Raw genomic sequence first — 21,726 nt, 5'->3', positions numbered from 1 at the left:
GTCTATGTGCCTGTGGTTCTGTCAGTGTGATCATGTGATGTATCTGACCCCAGGAATGTGTCAATAAAGTTTCCCCTTCCTGGGACAATGAATTCACGGTGTTCTTATTTCAATTTCCACGAGTGTATGTTTGTGACTATTACAGCGCCATCTATCACAAAGCGAAAAAAGTGGTCCAACTAAAACATTCATATTTCTTTACGCACTACATCAATATGTAATAAAAAATTGGGGTTCTTATTTTAAAAAAAAGCGCAGTTGATATCCGTTTGACATATGGCAGCGCCATCTAGCGGACCAACCATACCGCCATCTGGTTTCCCCCTTCAAGCTAGACGAGTTTCGTTCTTTGTAGGTTTTTCGTTAGATGCTTGGCCCGGTCACTATCAATGGACCACAGTGTATAAGTTACTAATAATTAAATATTTTCCAAGTACTAACATTAACATACGACACAACGTGGTGGAGACTACATCTTGTGAAATTAATGTATTAACGTCTTCCTCACACGGTCCACCCACTACACACATACTTTTGTTCTTTGTACCATGCATATACCCTGGCTAGTCACATTAATGTGATCACCCGTCAAAAGCTTGTATAACCACCTTTCGCACCACGGACTGGTGGGAGGCGTGCAGGAAGTGTGTCGGTGAGGTTCTCAAATGTACCGATAGGAATGTGGAGCCACGCCCACTCCAGTACTGTGGCCTGCTGTGCTATGTTTGTCGGTTGAGGGTCGTGGTGCGAACAGCCCGATAGAGGTGATCCTATATATTGTCGACTGAGCTTAAACCTGCGGAGTTCCCTGGTGAGGTAAGCTCGTCCTGGTGCTCTTTGAACCACGCACGTACACTGCGAGCTGTGTGACGCGTTGTATTGTCCTGCTGGTAGATGCCATCGTGCCTAGGATAAACAAACTGCATGTAGGGATGGACGCGGACCCCAAGGATAGATGCATACTCGTGTTGCTCCACTGTTCCTTCCAGAATGACGAGATCACCCAGGGAGTGCCAAGAGAACGTTCTGCAGAACATAATCTCTCTCCTCTGGGCTGGACCCTTCCGACGATTGTTGTTGCGTGTATATTTCCAGACATTTCACGCCCTAAACGCCAATGGCCATCTTTCCGATGGGGCATAAAACGAGATTCATCTGAAAAGGCCACCCGTCGCCACTCAGTGGACATCCATTTGAGGTATCGGCGTGCCAATTCTATCCTTCGTCGCCGATGAACGGCAGTCAGCATGGGTGCATGAAATATGCGCCTGCTGCGAAGGCCCATAAGCAGCAACATTCGCTTAGCAGCTGTTGGGGAGACACTTTTGGTAGCCCCATAGTCCATCTGGGAGGTCAAGTGCTCAACAGTTGCACCTCTGTTCGCCCGTACTTACTGGGTGATCTAAAAGTCAGTATAAATTTGAAAACTGAATAAATCACGGAATAATGTAGATAGAGAGGTACAAATTGACACACCTGCTTGGAATGACATGGAGTTTTATTAGAACCAAAAACATAAAAAAGTTCAAAAAATGTCAGACAGATGGCGCTTCATCTGATCAGAATAGCAATAATTAGCATAACAAAGTAAGACAAAGCAAAGATGATGTTCTTTACAGGAAATGCTCAATGTGTTCACCATCATTCCTCGACAATAGCTGTAGTCGAGGAATAATGTTGTGAACAGCACTGTAAAGTATGTCCGGAGTTATGGTGAGGCATTGGCGTCGGATGTTGTCTTTCAGCATCCCTAGAGATGGCGGTCGATCACGATACACTTGCGACTTCAGTTAACCCCAAAGCCTATAATCGCACGAACTGAGATCTGGGGACCTGAGAGGCCAAGCATGACGGAAGCCACTTCCGTCATGCTTGGCCTCTCAGGTCCCCACGGCTGAGCACACGATCATCACCAAACGACGCGCGCAAGAGATCTTTCACGCGTCTAGCAATATGGGGTGGAGTGCCATCCTGCATAAACATCGTACGTTCCAGCACGCGTTTATCAGCCAGGCTGGGGATGATGCAGTTCTGTAACATATCGGCGTATCTCTCACACATCGCGGTAGCAGCTACAAAACCAGAATCACGCATTTCCTCGAAGAAAAAAGGCCCGGTAACGGTAGATGTGGTGAATCCATCCCATACCGTGACTTTCTCGTCGTGCAATGGAGTTTTCACGACAGTTCTACGATTTTCGGTAGCCCAAATTCTGCAGTTGTGGGCGTTGACAGGCCCTCGGAGCGTGAAATGAGCTTCGTCGGTCCACAACACGTTACTCAACCAATCGTCATCTTCCGCCATCTTTTGAAACGCCCACACCCCAAATGCCCTCCACTTCACTAAATCGCCAGGTAACAGTTCATGATGCCGATGGATTTTGTACGTATAGCATCGGAGGGTACGCCTAAGTGCCAACCAAACAGTAGCGCATTGAAAGCCGGTGCGACGTGCGACTACACGAGCGCTGACTTCCCCGTGCACAGACGATCCCGCTACAGTCTCCATTTCTTCCTGAATTGTCTCAGCAGCATTACGGCTTGTGCTCGGCGGCCACTACGGGGTCTATCGTCTAAACAACCCGTGGCTTCGAACTTCGAAATCATTCTCGCCACAGCTGCATTTGTCAACGGACCTTTACCCGTTCGAATCCCCTTCCTGTGGCGATAGGATCGTAACGCTGAACTAACACATTCCTCATTCTGATTATACAGCTTCACTAAAAGCGCCTTTTCAGGTAACGTCAACATGCTGCGATTGCTGCCGCATGTGATTCTCTCTCTCATTACAGCTCCTTGTACACGATTGTCATGCGCAGTCACTGACGTTTTGCTGCCCAGCGCCATCTGTCGGACATTTAGTGAACTTTGTTTTTTTGTTGTTGTTGTTGTAATAAAACCCCATCTCATTCCAAGCATGTGTGTCAATTTTTACCTCTCTATCTACATTATTCCGTGGTTTATTAAGTTTTCAAATTTATACTGACTTTTTGATCACCGGGTATATCCGCAGCCGTCGTTCATCTGTCATCTATTCCCAGTGGTGTATCACAGGTTCTTCGGCGCCGGTTTTGTATAGGATCATTTTGCCATGCACGGTGTATTTTAATCATTGCGCCAAGCGAGCATTTTACAAACTTAGTGGTTTCGGAAATGGTTCCACCTTTGACCCGAAAACCAATTATGGTGCTCTTTCGGGCGTCAGATAAACCGCTCTGTTTCCATATTAAGACAACGAATGTCCTTTTTTCCCCAGCCCTTGACACACTTTTATGTGCCCTCCACTGCTAGTGCTGCCAACCGTCATCTCTGAGTGGCTATTGCACGTTGACGTCGAATGTAGGTGGTGATCACACTAATGTGACGGGACTGTGTATGGCAGTGAAACTGAGACGTATACGTCACATATGCTTAAATATTTCATGAAAATGCGTTTGAGGTTGTAGCTAGTTCCTGCAGTAGACCAGAAAATACTTAATTATTCACCGAGCGGGGTGGCGCAGTGGTTAGACACTGGACTCGCATTCGGGAGGACGACGGTTCAATCCCGCGTCCGCCCATCCTGATTTAGGTTTTCCGTGATTTCCCTAAATCGCTCCAGGCAAACGCCGGGATGGTTCCTCTGAAAGGGCACGGCCGACTTCCTTCCCCATCCTTCCCTAATCCGATGAGACCGATGACCACGCTGTCTGGTCTCCTTCCTCAAACCAACCAACCAAACAACTTAATTATTCACTTCACAACAACAGATGAACTAATTGACAGGACAATATGACAGAAACTATGTTCAAGCTATTGTGTTGCTGTAGGGTCTACATTGTCGTCAGAAATAAAGCATTCTCAACCTGAGTCATCCAATTTCTGCCAGTTCAGACGTAAGGGGTCCAACAACCAAGTGATTTGTAAACCGTATTCCTAGTACTCATATTTTAATATGGTTGATTCTAACTGGGAGTGCAGGTTGTTGGTGAAGAAAGTGTTGCTAACGAGAAGAGTTGTGCAGACGAAGCTTTTTTAGTGGCAAGCGTCTTCCCTCAATTTGAATAGTCGCCTTTCTTTTCTGATAACGTAAGACTTGCGAAGTACTGAGAACCGCTTCATCATTATACAAAAAAAGTTTTTAGATTCATGCAGTACCAATTAATCATTCAAGGAGGTAGGCAGGATATTGTCAAAGAGGGGGGGGGGGGGGAGGGAGGTCCAATGTATTAAAGAGGACGTTCAAAAGCTCATGTTTTTCATTTATTCTGAAATACATTTATTTTTTAATTTTATGTACCTAATTTGCTTTGGTTCAAATGGCTCTGAGCACTACGGGACTTGACTGCTGTGGTCATCAGTCCCCTAGAACCCTAGAACTTAGAACTACTTAAACCTAACTAATCTAAGGACATCACACACATACATGCCCGAAGCAGGATTCGAACCTGCGATCATAGCGGTCGCGCGGTTCCAGACTGTAGCGCCTAGAACCGCTCGGCCACTCCGGCCAGCAATTTGCTTTCATGGCGCATTTATACAAATAGTATTCTTCCTATAAATTTCAGTAGAAACATTTTCTTAAGTAAGGTGTAACATATATTCCCCATACATATGAGGAATACTCAAAAGCACAATTAAATATTTCTTTGACAGTGCGATAACTTCACTTTATCACCAAATTAATTAAAATTGTAGTATAATGTATTCACTCTTCGCTGACAAAACACAACTCAGTCTTATAACATAAGGTTCACCATTGCAGGGCACCAGATCTTAACTTTCGGTTGGGTAACTTACAAAGTTAAAAGGGTTCAGACCTCTTTCGACAATAGCTATCTTTCTCCTACTACAGTCTTGTATTTAAATTTATGACTTACTTGAAACCAAGTCAGAATTCCTTCAGCGCATCAAAGCATCCCATGTTTCCCAATTCATACTCAAGCTGAAAAAAGGTTTTAGGATGAACGAACGATAGAATGTGCTGTCATCACATGAACCTCCCTCTCTCTAAAAGCCACTCTCCATAGTTCCGTACCGGTAATCTTTATCGTAATTGAGTACTGCACGGATGAGCAGATTAGGCGATATTTTGCAGTTTTGGCTACGAATAATAGAATTTTGAGCAGATTGTGTAAAGAAATGCAACCATCGCCGTTTGGGCGATATTTTTGTTGATCAACGCGACAGAGGTAAATCCAAGTGTGTTTTTATGCACTGACTTAATTTAATGTTATTTGTAATGATGTTCACTGCTCCGCTGCCTTGTGAAACACTGAAGTATTACAACCTCAAAGTTCAGTCAGGCTCCAAATAACGACTCCAGTACTAAATTGCTATAGATGGGTAATTAGGCTACATATTTTTAACGTACCATAAAGTTAGTGGACGAATGAAAAGTCGCTTTCCTCTTCTTTTTTTTTTTTACAGATTTATCCATAATTAGAAACTATCACATCACACAACACAAAAGCAATAAAGCAATTAAGTTCAACTGGCAGTGAAAACGGAACTGATTAACAAAACAACCGAGCTCAAATAAGGCCAATAATATAAAGTAGTTGATGTTGGCAAGTTTAAATCTATCGATAGTGCGTAATGCTTTTTCGTCGATTGATTAAAAATCAAATCGTCTTTCAGTTTCACTACATAGCAGCTAGTCCGTGTGTAATTTCATTCAAATGATAGAGAGGGGAGGGGTCCAGATCCTCCGAAAGCGCCCCCGCCCCCACTTGGCTGCGTCCTTGATTCATTAGTTTGTGGTTCAGTAATTCGTGATTCAGTATGATACCCACAAATACTAGATATAACATCCCTTTAGGCATCTTAAAAATGGAAGTGTTCAAAGAAAATTCTTTTTCAAAATGGTTCAAATTGCTCAGAGCACTATGGGACTTAACTTCTGAGGTCATCAGTCCCCTAGAACTTAGAACTACTTAAACCTAACTAACCTAAGGACATCACACACATCTATGCGCGAGGCAGGATTCGAACCTGCGACCGTAGCGGTCGCGCGGTTCCACACCGTACCGCCTAGAACCGCTCGGCCACCACGGCCGGCAATTCTTTTTCGTTCCAAAGTTTAGTTAGGCGTTCGTGTTGACGATGGTGCGGGAAAGATGAGGGGGCATGTGAAGGGGGTTAGGGAGGTGTTGCTAGATAATACCCAAATTGCACTCGGGGGGTAACGGTTTCAAAATCGAGAACCACTTATTTAGTCACTTACTTCGTACAAATTCTTGGCTTTGTAATGAAATGGAAGGAACTGTGATTTATTAAATGGTCAAGAGTAGATTTCATAAAATAAAAGGCGGTACAACATGACTCTCGAAACTAGTCTGATTACAAATTTGCTGTTTGTTTTCCCTATGATCGCTTCGCAACGGGCGCAGGAAATCTGGTGTCGGTTAAGCTTTTTTTGCGGTTGACGGCTTACACTTAACCATGACTTGTATCCAGTGACACGTGACGTTCAAGCTGCACCAAGCTAGCCGTCCGCACTCCCCAGATCTCCGCCGGCATAAGCGAAACGAATATCACAAACACTATGCAATTCACACGAAATAGTTAACAGTATTATACAACAATCATAAACCAATAATGTTAAAAACATACTGTACCATTCATTTTGATTCCATTACGCTGTGATGTCTGTGTGCCTCAGGAAACCGGCGTTCCCATGCCGGCGGACCAGCCAGTGGACGGCAGCGCGATCGAATGGATCCGCATGGGCACAACGGTGGCCACCAACGCGCTGCTGGAGCGCAAGGGCGAGCGCATGGCGCTGCTCGTCAGCTCCGGTTTCCGCGACGTGCTCTTCATTGGCAACCAGGCCCGGCCGCGGATCTTCGACCTGGTAAGGAAATGCCCAAACAGTAGCGGGGATGTAGTTTTACAATGTATATTTATTGCAACTCGCTGTGCTTCCCCACCCTCCCCTGGTGACGGTGGTTGAGTTATTCCATATCTTATACACTTCTGGAAATGGAAAAAAGAACACATTGACACCGGTGTGTCAGATCCACCATACTTGCTCCGGACACTGCGAGAGGGCTGTACAAGCAATGATCACACGCACGGCACAGCGGACACACCAGGAACCGCGGTGTTGGCCGTCGAATGGCGCTAGCTGCGCAGCATTTGTGCACCGCCGCCGTCAGTGTCAGCCAGTTTGCCGTGGCATACGGAGCTGCATCGCAGTCTTTAACACTGGTAGCATGCCGCGACAGCGTGGACGTGAACCGTATGTGCAGTTGACGGACTTTGAGCGAGGGCGTATAGTGGGCATGCGGGAGGCCGGGTGGACGTACCGCCGAATTGCTCAACACGTGGGGCGTGAGGTCTCCACAGTACATCGATGTTGTCGCCAGTGGTCGGCGGAAGGTGCACGTGCCCATCGACCTGGGACCGGACCGCACCGACGCACGGATGCACGCCAAGACCGTAGGATCCTACGCAGTGCCGTAGGGGACCGCACCGCCACTTCCCAGCAAATTAGGGACACTGTTGCTCCTGGGGTATCGGCGAGGACCATTCGCAACCGTCTCCATGAAGCTGGGCTACGGTCCCGCACACCGTTAGGCCGTCTTCCGCTCACGCCCCAACATCGTGCAGCCCGCCTCCAGTGGTGTCGCGACAGGCGTGAATGGAGGGACGAATGGAGACGTGTCGTCTTCAGCGATGAGAGTCGCTTCTGCCTTGGTGCCAATGATGGTCGTATGCGTGTTTGGCGCCGTGCAGGTGAGCGCCACAATCAGGACTGCATACGACCGAGGCACACAGGGCCAACACCCGGCATCATGGTGTGGGGAGCGATCTCCTACACTGGCCGTACACCACTGGTGATCGTCGAGGGGACACTGAATAGTGCACGGTACATCCAAACCGTCATCGAACCCATCGTTCTACCATTCCTAGACCGGCAAGGGAACTTGCTGTTCCAACAGGACAATGCACGTCCGCATGTATCCCGTGCCACCCAACGTGCTCTAGAAGGTGTAAGTCAACTACCCTGGCCAGCAAGATCTCCGGATCTGTCCCCCATTGGGCATGTTTGGGACTTGATGAAGCGTCGTCTCACGCGGTCTGCACGTCCAGCACGAACGCTGGTCCAACTGAGGCGCCAGGTGGAAATGGCATGGCAAGCCGTTCCACAGGACTACATCCAGCATCTCTACGATCGTCTCCATGGGAGAATAGCAGCCTGCATTGCTGCGAAAGGTGGATATACACTATACTAGTGCCGAAATTGTGCATGCTCTGTTGCCTGTGTCTATGTGCCTGTGGTTCTGTCAGTGTGATCATGTGATGTATCTGACCACAGGAATGTGTCAATAAAGTTTCCCCTTCCTGGGACAATGAATTCACGGTGTTCTTATTTCAATTTCCAGGAGTGTATAAGGAGGAAACAACGAGAATGAAGTTTGACTGGAATAATAGTAGTTAGTATTGCATAATATAATGCCAAGACGATAATTACGTGACTGATTTTATAATGTTAAAACTCAGATTTCTTGTACAGAGTTTAGGTAAGGCTTGTCAATCAGTTTCAAGACAACAATAATACAGTCGACTTTTGCTAATTCGAAACTCGATAAATCTAAAAATTCTGTGTGTTTTGATTCACTCAGTAAATATTAAAGATCGTCATACGTAGCGCACAATAAACAATGTATCAATCGAAGTTGATGGCTGTCTAGTACTAACAAGGGAACCTCCCCATCGCACCCCCCTCAGAATTAGTTATAAGTTGGTACAGTGGATAGGCTTTGAAAAACTGAACACAGATCAATCCAGAAAACAGGAAGAAGTTGTGTGAAACTATGAAAAAATAAACAAAATATATAAACTGAGTAGTCCATGGGTGAGATAGGCAACATCTAGGTGGATGTAAACCCATGAGCGCCGTGGTCCCGTGGTTAGCGTGTGCAGCTGCGGAGCGATAGGTCCTTCATTCAAGTCTTCCGGTGGGAGAAAACTTTTTTATTTTCAGACAATTATCAAAGTTCAGGCACTCACTTATAATCGACTTCGCTCTCCAAAATTCCAGGACATGTTCAGATTTGCTTGGACATATGCAGGATTTGACGGTCTACACACGGAAAATTTTGAAAACGTTAAAAACATATGTTTTGACAGAGCACAGACAAAACTGTGCGACTGTGAAACTGTTGCATTAATTTGTTGCAGTTTATGTGACAAACTCTTATGTTTTCACACTTTTTTGGGAGTGATTATCACATCCACAAGAAAACCTAAATTGGGCAAGGTAGAAGAATCTTTTTACCCATTCACCAAGTGTACAAGTTAGGTGGGTCGACAACATATTCCTGTCATGTGACGCACATACCGTCACCAGTGTCGTATAGAATATATCAGACGTGTTTTCCTGTGGAGGAATCGGTTGACTGACCTTGCAATCAAATGTTTTCGGTTTCCATTGGACAGGCACGTCCTTTCGGCTACTAATCGCACGGTTTTGCGGTGCGGTCGCAAAACACAGACACTAAACTTATTACACTGAACAGAGACGTCAATGAACGAACGGACGTCAATGAACGAACGGACAGATCATAACTTTGCAAAAATAAAGGAAGTAAACTTTTCACTCTAGGGAAGATTTGTTGCACACGCTAACCACGGGACCACGGCGCTCCTAAACTCGGACTCTCCTAGATGTTGCTTATCATGCACATGGACTACTCAGTTTGTATATTTTGCCTAGTTTTTTCATAGTTCCACACAACTTCTTCCTGATTTCTCGGTTGATCTGTGTTCAGTTTTTCAAGGCCTATCCACTGTACCAAACTTATAACTAAATCTGAGGGGGGTGCGATGGGGAGGTTCCCTTGTAAGTAATTCGAATGATTTCGGCAATTTTTCAGGTGGCTGTTTTGTCAATCAACTCTTTGTGACAGTCCTTTGTTTTTTCAACAATGTATGTATTATGTTAATCTATTGTTTGAATAACGTCGTGGTATCAAAAGTGTTTGACTTTCGCAGAAGGTATCGGATTATTGAGCCCGTGGAATGTAAAGTGGAAAAAGAGGATGTAACGAAATCCTGACAAGTACGATAATGAAATGGAATGAGAGGGAGGAAACGGACCTGAGGAGGTAAGTTTCCGGGAAATACGGAAGCGTCCGATCCCGCCCGTCTGCTTTGACCCATGACGTCACAAATATGGCGGAAACGACCATAAACCACGATTCCAATATGGCGCATATAAAGTCGGTACGTACAAATTGAGGACGAAAATACATCGAAAAACAAACACACACTTTCCACAAAAACCCTAATGACACTAACGAGACAAGCGCAGGAAATGGGGTGTTTTTGGGTGGGGGGAAAACCAAATATAAACAAATTTAGACACCCACCCCCATACAAAACCACACAAAACGACGAAAAAAAAAAACCGACGTCACAAATACCACTAACACAATATCATCTGGAATCGGACACTATATAGCTCAACAGCAGCTCCCGATCCCATAAATTAGGATCAAACACTTCCCTTGGCCTATATAGCTCAAAAATATCTCCCGATACCAATATCAACATACACAGCCACACATTGGGATCGAACACTTCTCTTGACCTGCGCACTGTTAATTTTATCCGTCACATCTATTCCTGGACAAAAACGACAACCAATTAATTTTACTAAAATTACCACACGATGTACAGCGAACAACACTAAATTAACGTTCACACAAAATCGTTAACTCACTGAAACGAATTCCACTACAAACACAGCCGACACTCGAACAATTCTGGATAATGAGCAAAAACAAACTGAGCCCATTACACCACACAAACGAAAACCCTGAACATACCACCAGAGAGCACAACACACCACAACATGACAACATCTACAAACACGCCACACTCACAAACCAAACTCTGCTCTGTCATGACCTCACACACAACACCCTTACGTCACGGGTCAAAGCCGATGCGTGGGATTGGACGCATCTGTAGACCAAGTTTCCGTTTCTGAGAGAATGCTTACCGAATAGGCTTGGGAAATGTAGAGGACAAAACATATGTTCGAGGTTATATCCATAAGACAAAGCACAGTCATTTGCTGAGCATTGAAGGATTCGCTGTTAATGAGCAGTTGCTCACCAACCTTAAAGAAAAGGAGATGACATAACTTCGTATTTTAGATAGTTTGTGTGAAGAAACTTTGTGTGGGGGTTAATGAAACGGTTTATATGGAAAAATAAATAAAATTGAAATTTTCTTATGCTCTGGTAATAAGTTTCTTCTCACTTTTTTTGATATACAATGTGAAGTAGTAATTACTACCCACCACATTGTACATGTTACAGTAGTAGAAATTCTTCTTCGCAATATGAGTAGTTGTCTAGGAGAGACTTTCTCAGTTTGTTTTCAAATTTCGCTTTACTGTCAGGCAGACTTTTACATTACTGTGGAAATTAAAAATATATATATATAAATCGTAAATTATTTGTGCATACGTGTGTATGATCAGTAAGACCTGTAAATAGGCTACATGTTCTTGTAGTCAAGTAACTTGTGTGTGTCACTCCTGTGCAATTTCCTGTGCACAGTGATGATAAACACATACCCCTTAAATGTGAGCAGGTTTCGTACTGGTAATATACAACTACATATATTAACAGAGTATTTATAATATACTTAACCTATATTTTTTTGCTTATGTTAGTAATTTTTATTGAGGAGATTGAGCAGTGTGAAGATTGGGGGGCAGGGGAGGTTCTCTCTCTCTCTCTCTCTCTCTCTCTCTCTCTCTCTCTCTCTGTCTTGCTCTCCTTTATTGTTTAAAAAAAGCACTAAATAGAACAAACTAAATTGCAGTATGTAAGTCTTCTTATATAGTCTTTATCACTTCAGGCAGTGGGGTTACCTCCATAGTCTCAGATGTTATTGAATATAGCATATGTTAAAATTCAGGAGTAAGTAAGAAACATGTATTTTTTTGTTTTCTCCAAAAAAAAAAAAAAAATCTTGCCCTGAGATACAGGTCTCCAAAGATGACACTGCGAACACCATTTTGAAGATACGAATTTTGGAAATTTTTTTAAAATGCTTTATCTCTGTAACAGTTCTAGATATTTTGTTAGATTCTTTTTATATGAAAGATAATTGCTTTATGATTACAATGGTATCTTCCGTTTGAACATATCTGTCAAAATTATTTTACTGTCGCCTTTTGAATCTTTTTTGTAATATACTGAAACAATATTTTTTTTTTTTTTTTTTTAAATGCCAATCCAGAAAAGTTAGATTTTTTCCCTGTTGTCGCAGAAACCATGGTGCAATGGTTATGATACTAGACTGTTGCATGGAGGGTTGTGAGTTCAAAACTCACCTGAACTGTAAAATTTTAATTTTTATATTCGGTTCAAGTGCATTCTAGAAGTATCCACAAATGTTAAGAATCATTGCACGGGAATGTTTGTAACTGCATATATACCGTGTGTTCTGGCTGGAGGCAGTTCGCTCTGTGCTCTTGTATGTGCAAGTGCTGAATAAACCTTCGCTAAGTGAAGTTAGTGTTCGTCATTCATCTAATTACACCTTCTTCTACGTGACACTATAGTAAAAGAACTTTGACAGATAAGTCCAAATGGAGGATTTCTTTGTAATCATAAAGCAATTGTCCTTCAAATAAAAAAAAAACAACAAAATATCTAGAACTGTTCCAGAGATGCAGCATTTTAAACTTTTTTCCAAAATTCGCATCTTCAAAATGGTATGCACAAAGTCATCTTTGGAGGACTGTATTTCGGAGCAGAAATTTTTTTTGGAGAGAACAAAAAAATACGTGTTCCTCACTCCGGCCTTTCTTGTGACATATGCTAAATTCAATGACATTTGAGATTGTGAAGGTAAGATTTTTTTCCTAGCCTGCCTGAATTGAAATTAACTATGCCTTGTGTATCTGTCTTGATCTGCGAGTATAGTAAGATTGACATACTGAAGTGTCCTATGTCATCTGCAGGAGATAGTCACACCCGAGGTACTGTATGAGGACGTCGTAGAGGTGGACTGCCGTGTAATTCCTGCACTCCCCGGGCGTTGCCAGCTGCAGGAGATGGCTGCAGACTGGCGGAAAGTGCGAGGCACTACTGGAGAGGAGCTCCTGGCTGTCAAGGAACTGGACACTGAAAAACTGACCAGAGACTTGCAGGCACTTCGCGGCAAAGGCTATAACAGCCTTGCTGTAGTACTCGCCCATTCTTACATGTGAGTCTCTCTCTTTCTCTGTCTCCCTCTCTCTAACTTCAGTAGAATGGTTCAAAGTTAACAGGCATATTGTAACTTCTGTAAAAAACCAGCAGGCTCAGTCAATTTTCATACTACTAATACTACCACCACCCTACTACTACTACTACTACTACTACTACTACTACTACTACACAGAAACTCCCCACTGCAGCACCAGTTTTGAGCACTGACAGAAATATCTCTCATTGATAAATGAGGCAAAAACTTTAGGTGTACATATTAAGCGAATCAAGAAATGAGAAACCACCTGAATAATCCAAATGAAAAGCTAAATACAGTTATTACGTGCTGTAAGAAAGCGTAAGCAAAATATGAACCATGCATACGAAGTAACAATTTACCATTCGCTGTGGACTGATGTGTGTAATTATTTGTGGGGTAACTTCATAATCAACATAACAATATTTAGACTACAGTAAAAGACTCTCCTCATTGACCCTGGCCGAAGATGGCATCCACTCAGAATTCTAGTTGGTGCCTGGCAGTGCTGACAAAAGGCGTGTGGCAACTGGTAGCCTATTAGGCTGCAGCTGTGACATCAGCGGTGCACTACTTCTCTTGGCAATGGTGGCATATCCCTGGATGACTACTGCTGGCCTGTGCACCTTCACCATGATAAGGTGTGGAAACTGCCCTACTAAGGATTCGACCTTCCACCCTGGGCAGGCATTTGATGGTCGTTGGCACTGTGGCACTGAGTCCTCCTAGGAACTCAGTGCTGGTGGAAAAAGGCAACTGTGATGGGCTGGCAGCACTGGGATGCCAAGTCCCATCAGAAAATTAGTTCTGAAAGCACTGGACTTGAAACCATGGCTGCTGCTGCTGATGATGATGCTCCTTCATGCTATGGATTGGCATGTAGAGAAGACAACTGTATGATGAATCAATGAGAAATCTGCTGTGGTTCAAACTATAACACTATTTATACCACTCTCTAGCACATTTGTTTCCCTAAAACTTGTGGCTAGTGATGTCCTGTATAGCAGAGATCACCCCTGGTATGGCGACCTCACTTTGTATAGTGTGGCGGCTGTTGCTGCGCTATGCTGTTTTCTGATGCAATTGTCTGCCTTCGCTGTGTAGCCCACTTGCTTGACTGTTTGTATTGTCCTACATGTCGTCACATAGCCAGCTTCCAGCCTGTGATGGCTAATGCAGTCCTTCTTTTGGCTAAATTAGTATTTCTTAGACTGCGGTATTACTGTACATTCTGTAATATTTGATGTTCGTATATAGAGTGGAGATGCTGTTCAGGACCCAATAAAATGACCGAAATGATCAGAATCACCAAATACAACTGGTAGGATAAAATCATGTGTTGGCAAAACATATGCATTTACTTGAATGACATAGGCCAGCTATGGCTCAAGAACAATGAAGAGACTCAATAGTTGGGACAAACTCCAGGTCAAACTGAAGGACAGAAGCTGACAAGATCTCACATTTGGTGAAAGTGTTTACAGAAGATGTATATCAAGTCCTTCTGACAAAAGGTTTTCACAATAGCAGAAGAATCCATCAAGTGGTGCCAGTGCATCAAGGAAGCACTATAGAAAAGAGTTGGATGAAAGAGGTTTGGTGAACGACTCCCGAATGTTGCACCTACAGCAATTGTGGGAGAACACCCTGACCTTACTTTTCTCATGCTAGATTATAGGAGAAGAGATACAGCATTGTATAGCAGTCAGAACTGATGAACCAAGTACACTAGAGATAATGACCATGCATGTTGACACCATTGTCAGGAGGTAGTAGAAAATGTGGCAGAGAGGTATATTGATCTTTGGCACCTGTCTCCACCACCAGTCGAATGCACCATGAAGAATAGACTCTGCCAACTTGTACCCGCATCATCGCCATCAAATTTTGTGTGTTTTGTTTTGTTTTGTTTTAGGGTGCATCTCCATCAAATCGCAACCCAGTATTTGACCATTGCAGGTACTACCAGCTCCTCCACCAAGTAAAATACTCTGCAGAAGAACAGACATTTGGAGGACGGAGGAGAACATGGCAGTCTGTTTTCACTGTCAATGCCTTGGACATGCAATGTGCTATTGCAGGGTAAAAAAAAAAAACAACAGGTGTTCAGTGACAGTCACATTGAAAGGTGTCAACTATCACAACATTTCTATGCATGCCAGTTAACTGCAGATGATTATAGTTGACCTGTGGGCCAGAGTGTGTACTGTACCCCGGACAGCGTTGATCCCCAGCATGCCTTAAACATTCCTCATCACTGTACAGAGCTATCAGTAGATCGCCTAGCTGGTAAACTGAGGAAAACCAAGTGAGACAACAATCTGTGGAGATGAGACTGGCACAGATGAAAACTCTCCATGGACGACAGTTACCAGGATGATAAGAAATCTCATTGACTCCGTCATTAGTAGCCAACCAAACTGGGCGCTAGACAATTCAGGGGCTTTTTTTCTGCAATGTGAAGTGCTTATTGTTGCAAGCTAATGAAGACTGTGTTCTGTGATACAAAACTGATTGTGCTGGAGGTTTCAAATGGGAAATACCTCCAGAACATACTGCATAAATGGCAGCACACAGCTCTACAAATATGTTGTCTTAACAGCATGTTGTCATGATGTTATTCTCAGATGGAACTTCTTGCAGACATCAGAAACATTCATACGTTGTGGAAAATCAGAGCTCCAGACTGACAAGCTATTCCAACATTCACAGCAAAAAACAGAGTGATGTGCACAGTTGTTTGCTGTTAAAGAAAAGATGAGTTCATCATTAATTCAGATGCACAGTTAAAATGTGAACCTTCTGTCAATTGGAAAAAGCTACTTGGGCTCATAAAAAAAATCTATACGCCAGTGTTGATAATAAGCATTCTGAGTGGTCAAGGAGAATCTAAGATCACTAATTTTTTTGAGCGGCCACAACTTGTCCCCAAAGGCATGTGAGTAGAGCCATATCAGTCCAGCAAGGGCTGCATAGTGTCATTGATCTAGAATCATGCTCTGCTACTATTAAAGGCACCTCAGGGATGGAAGCCACTATCGAACTGCCAATAGGATCAGGATTGATGGAGAAACAGAACTGACAAGTAATAGCCATTCTGTTACAAGTTTCCAGTGGTTTCAGATCCAAAGTGAAGAAAAGATGGATCAAGCAGCTCATGATAAAATGCTGTCTCAACACTGGGGATCATCCACAAATTAACCAGCACTTGTATAGAGCATCACCAGCTGAACAAAGGACAATCAAGGAGGAAGTGGAGAAGATGCTGCAGGATAATATCGTTGAGCCTTCAGAGTGTTCTTGGTCCTCTTCAGTGGTCCTTGTGAAGGAGGAAAGCACATGGCTTTTCTTCATCGACTACTGATGACTGAACAAAGTCATATCTACTGCCACTCACTGATGATACCTGGACTGCTTGAAAGGAGCAAAGTATTTATCAGGCCTGGAAATGTAGACAGGCTGCTGGCAAAAATACAGGGTGGAAGGCTGACAGGAGAAAAAAGACTGCCTTTGTGACTCCTGACAGCCTCTAAGAGTTCAAAGTTATACCGTTTGGACTATAAAACCACAGCCACCTTTGAATGATGGTGGACAACATGCTTCGACACTGTAAATGGGTGGCATGTCTTTGCTATACAGATGATTGTTGTTTTTTTTTAAGACATTTGAAGATCATCTAAGATGACTGAAAACCTTGTTGAAATGTGTTCAGACTGCAGGTGTCTGTCTGAATTTGAAAAAGTGCCTCTTCATTGCCCAAGATATAAAAAATTGTGGGGCATCTAGTGAATGGAAGTTGAGTCTGTCCGGATCCAGAGAAAATGTGAACAGCCACAGTTTTTCCAACTCCTCAGCACATTCCTGATGTGAGAGGTTTTCTTGGTATGTTCTCATACTACAGCTGATTCATAAAAGACTATGGTACCAAGGCACATCTGTAGCAAAACTTACTGCAGGGAGATGCAAAATTTTCCTGGAACGTGGCACAAAAAAGATCATTCTTGTCATTAAGGAGGCATAACATCTTCTCGAGTTCTGAGACAGAACTTCACACTAATCATAGCAATTTTAGAATAGGGGAGTTCTGTTGTATCATCTGGTGAGATGGACATGGAGACTTCAGGAGTAAAGCGTCAAAATGGTGTACAAAGCACAAACACAAGGCCACTGACTGCCTTTCAAGGAATCCTATGGTGGAACACAGCAGCATGGACAAAACCTCAGTCATTGCTGCATTAAATGACATTGCTGCTGAGCACAGGGAAGATCAAGCAGCCTTGACGAAGGAAAGCCATAATAAGTGACAAAAATTTCTAATTTCCAATTAATAAAAGGAATGTTGTATAAGAGCAACTATGATCCGATGGAGCAGAAATGGCTGCTCATCATCTCATCTCATCTGCAGTCAGCAATCCTCAAGTATTTTCATGATGGCTCAACATCTGGTCACCTGGGATTCATGAAAACTCTAGAATTGGATACAGGTATCACTGGCCATATCTCTACTGATCCATTAGACACAATGTGAGCCACTGTAAGGGATGGCAATGATGGAAGTGTGTGCTGCTGTTACTTCTGGGGCATCTGGTATGAATCACATCTGCAGTAGTGCCATTCCATCGAACTGTAATCGACCCCTTTGGAGGTTCCTGAAGTTGACAAATGGGGAGTCAATGGACAATAGCCTACACTGACTACCTCACCCACTATGCTATCATCAGAGCTGTGTTGACTGTCAAATCTCCAGAAATTGCAAGATTCCTTGTAGAAGAAATCATTTTGAAGCACAGAGTACCCTGTGTGATAATCTCTGATTGTGGAAAAGTTTTTCAATCGAGACTGGTATCAGAGGTAATTTCACATTGCTGCATCACCCACAGGATGAAAACTGCCTGCCATCCACAGACAAGGCTTCACAGAACACATTAAGACATTGTCATATATGCTCCTGATGTACGTTGATGTCAAACAGGAGGACAGATGCAGTACTGCTCATCTGACCTTCGCATAGGACACAGTGAAGCAAGACAGTACAGGCTTCACACCATTCTTACACCACTCTTCAATCTGTACAGTTGAGTAAACAAAATGATGGATACATGTTCCCTTTTAAACTACTACATGAAACACTCATCATCAGGATCAAAGAAGTGAGGCAGTTGGATGTCCAGGAGAAAGACTGTGATCACTACAATGCCTAGCACTGGTCAGTGAGACCAGAAGACTTGATATGGAGTTTTACACATGTGTGGCAAATGGGAATGTCAGAAAATTTAAGTGTTACTTTGGCCCAGTTGTATCCTTAATTGCTTGTTGGGCATTACATATGAAGCCGAGGATTATGACCCTTCGTCAATAAGACAAAAGCACAGAGACATGGTCCATGTCCTTTGTACAAAACCCTACAACAGTCCAGAGCAACTGTGCCAACTACAAATTCATGGGTCCAGTATTCTAACCCAGTTGGTCTAGAAATTTTTGTCACTTATTATTGCTTTAACCTTTGGCTAGTTAAGTCAGTTCAAAGACTGGAGGAAAACAAGTATGTATCATCTCCAATAGGACCATTCCTAGTAAAGCACTGTGGTGTTAAAACAAACCTTTGTGTTGACGATAGTTTAACTTTATGTAAAGAACATTGCTGACAGAAGTTACTTGTGAAAAATTATCAAAATTTTCCTTCGTCTTATTTTTCAGGTTTCCTGACCATGAGCTGGCTGTGGGTGAGATAGCAAAGAAACTTGGTTTCGGGCATGTATCTCTGTCACACCAGGTTATGCCCATGGTCCGCATTGTGCCACGTGGCTTCACTGCCTGTGCAGATGCATACCTCACGCCACACATTCAGCGTTATGTACAGGGCTTTGCTTCTGGATTCAAAGATAATCTCAAAGGAGTCAATGTGCTATTTATGCAGAGTGATGGTGGTCTTACTCCCATGGATGTGTAAGTACTGTCGGTCACTAGCTTATGACTGATTAAATATTCTGTTACTATTATAGGCTGCACTTGGATACCAACTCAAGGATAGTGGAAGCGGCATTACTTACCAACTCAAGGATAATGGAAATGGCATTATTAATAAGTCTTTTTACTCTTAGAGAAATGAATACACAAAAGTAAGATGTTGAAAGATGTGTACTGCAAACTTGCTACACTGCATTCCTGAAATTCCTGTTCATTCCACCTTGCACTCCTATCAAACATGATGATGCGTAGGAAACCATCTTTTTATGTGTAAAATTTGTTCAAAAAGTAATTGGAATTTTTTTGGAAAGAATCTTATTTATTTGCCTTCATCAATTTTATCCCTTTAAAAATAGTCCCCATTAGATACCCTTATGCCAGCACTTTTTCCAATCTCTGAAACGCTTCTGGAACTTTAACTTTGTCGTAGCTTTTAGCATTCTCTGTGATGCATTTTTTAATCTCATCTATTTGTAAAATTAGTCCCTTACAGTTTTTTTTAGTTTTGGAAGCAGAAAGTGTCACATGCCGTGTGGTGAGTATGGAGATTAAAACATCATTACAGTTTTATTTTTGGCCAAAAATTCATGAATTAGCAATAAAGTTTAAGCAGTTGCAGTATTGTGTTGCAAAAGCCCGGAATTATATTGTAATTGGATAGATAATAAATCTACTCTGCAAGCGGCTGCAGAACACACACACATAAAAGAAGGTTATAATTAGGCATGCTTCAGGATCTAGTGGCTCCTCCTTCCTGTGGAAGAGCTGAAGGGGAAGGAAGAGGGCTGGAGGAAAAGGACTTGGAGAGGTCTAGGAAAAGTCACCCAGAACTGCGGGTCATGTTTTTCGTCACAACCCGTGGCAGTTTTTTTTCTGGTTGCTTTATGCATACGGTGTGTAATTTATAAGTAGTACTCCTTATTGATCATTTGACATTGTGGCAAAAACCCGTGGTGTACTATGCTGTTGAAATTAAAGAATGCAATGAGCACAGCTTTCACATTTGACCACACACTTATTGGTCTTGGCCTTGGTGACCCAGAATGCTTCAACTAGGACAGCTGAGACTTAATTTCATTGTCAGATCTGTAAATCTATGTTTCATCAGCCGTTATAATGTATTTCAGTAGTTTTACATTTTTATTGAGTTCATAAGCAACTCGTGAGCAACTTGCATTCAACAGTTTTTGCCAACAATTTTGGAACAGATTTTGCTGTCACTTGTTTCATACCCATGGCATGTGAGAAAAAATTCATGAAATGAGCCAGTTGATAAGCCAACATCATCAGCAACTTCTCTGATTGTGATTTGGTAATCATTTTAATAATTTGTTTCACTTTTACCTGATTTAATTAGTTGATGATGTGCTGCAGTGACGAGGGTGCTTGTTGTCATCTGTATCCTCACAGCCTTCTTTGAAATTCTTATACCACTCATAAGCCCATGTTCTACTGATAAGACTCACCAAAAGCAATATTTACTATTTATAAAACTTCTCTGCACTTCACATTGTTCTTATAGCAGAATTGAATACAAATTCTCCATTCCATTTTTACACAAAACAACCACTGACACAACCAAAACACATGTAACATTTTTGACAGCTTACAACAGACTAAAGATTTGATTTGACTTACACTATTCATGTACTTTTCAGACACATTTATCAAAGCAACAATTACAAAATCACACAAACTGTACTAATAAAGCACACAAAATTATAAAATTTATATAACTTTTTGAGCACACCTCATAAATACCAGCAGAAGTAGAAACTGCCCTTGGTAAAAGAAATCAAGATTCAAATATATATGGGACTTTCATTGGTGAAATCTTCTTGAATTATCATCCAATTTGTGGCGTAGTGTTGCTGCAACATTGTGACAAGTTTCCTACCCTTAGCTCCAAGACATGGAGGAAACTCATCGAAACATTGTGACAACATGACGTACAACTTGGGTGATAACCAGAGAAGATTTAATTACGGATTTGAATAGGTGCATCAGACATACTGTTAGTAAAAATGCTTGCTATCTAAAGTTCCAGAAGCACTGGTTGTTTGATGTAATCTAGGGATGAATGTGATGTTGCATAGGGGATGAGGAATCTAAGTTGGAAATGAAGAAGTGCTGTAGTATTCACTGAGAAGAGGTGATGACTGCTTGCAAAGGAAGTACAACTACGCACCACTGTCTTCTTAAAATTGTGTAGAAGAGTACAATGAGAACTTCTGAAAGCATCATTCATAATGTTTCAGATTCAATGGCTCCCGAGCAATACTTTCTGGCCCAGCAGGTGGGGTGGTTGGATATGCTGTCACAACATATGGAAGAGAAACTAAGTTGCCAGTCATTGGGTTTGATATGGGTGGAACATCCACTGATGTTAGCAGATTTGATGGAGAATATGAGCATGTATTTGAATCAACTACAGCGGGAGTCACAATACAGGCACCTCAGGTATGCTGTCTGTAATACCCAAATAAAAACAAATGAAGTTATTTTGATGTATTAGGAATAT

At 42.6% G+C, this 21,726-nt stretch overlaps 1 protein-coding gene across 2 annotated transcripts in view; it reads left to right on the top strand.

Annotated features, from left to right (window-relative positions):
• Positions 1–21,726, top strand: part of LOC124619376 (5-oxoprolinase) — a 204,989-nt gene that overhangs the window by 71,713 nt on the left and 111,550 nt on the right. For both annotated transcript variants that reach the window (XM_047145702.1, XM_047145701.1), the window contains exons 2-5: positions 6,643–6,834; positions 12,973–13,217; positions 18,936–19,184; positions 21,464–21,665. In XM_047145702.1, coding sequence (XP_047001658.1) covers positions 6,658–6,834; positions 12,973–13,217; positions 18,936–19,184; positions 21,464–21,665 — 873 coding nt within the window. In that variant the 5' untranslated portion in view covers positions 6,643–6,657. The remainder of the gene's footprint in view (positions 1–6,642; positions 6,835–12,972; positions 13,218–18,935; positions 19,185–21,463; positions 21,666–21,726) is intronic.

This window comes from Schistocerca americana, chromosome 6 (genome assembly GCF_021461395.2).
Source record: "Schistocerca americana isolate TAMUIC-IGC-003095 chromosome 6, iqSchAmer2.1, whole genome shotgun sequence".
Taxonomy (NCBI): Eukaryota; Metazoa; Arthropoda; class Insecta; order Orthoptera; family Acrididae; genus Schistocerca; species Schistocerca americana.
This window is presented reverse-complemented; position numbering and strand designations above follow the sequence as displayed.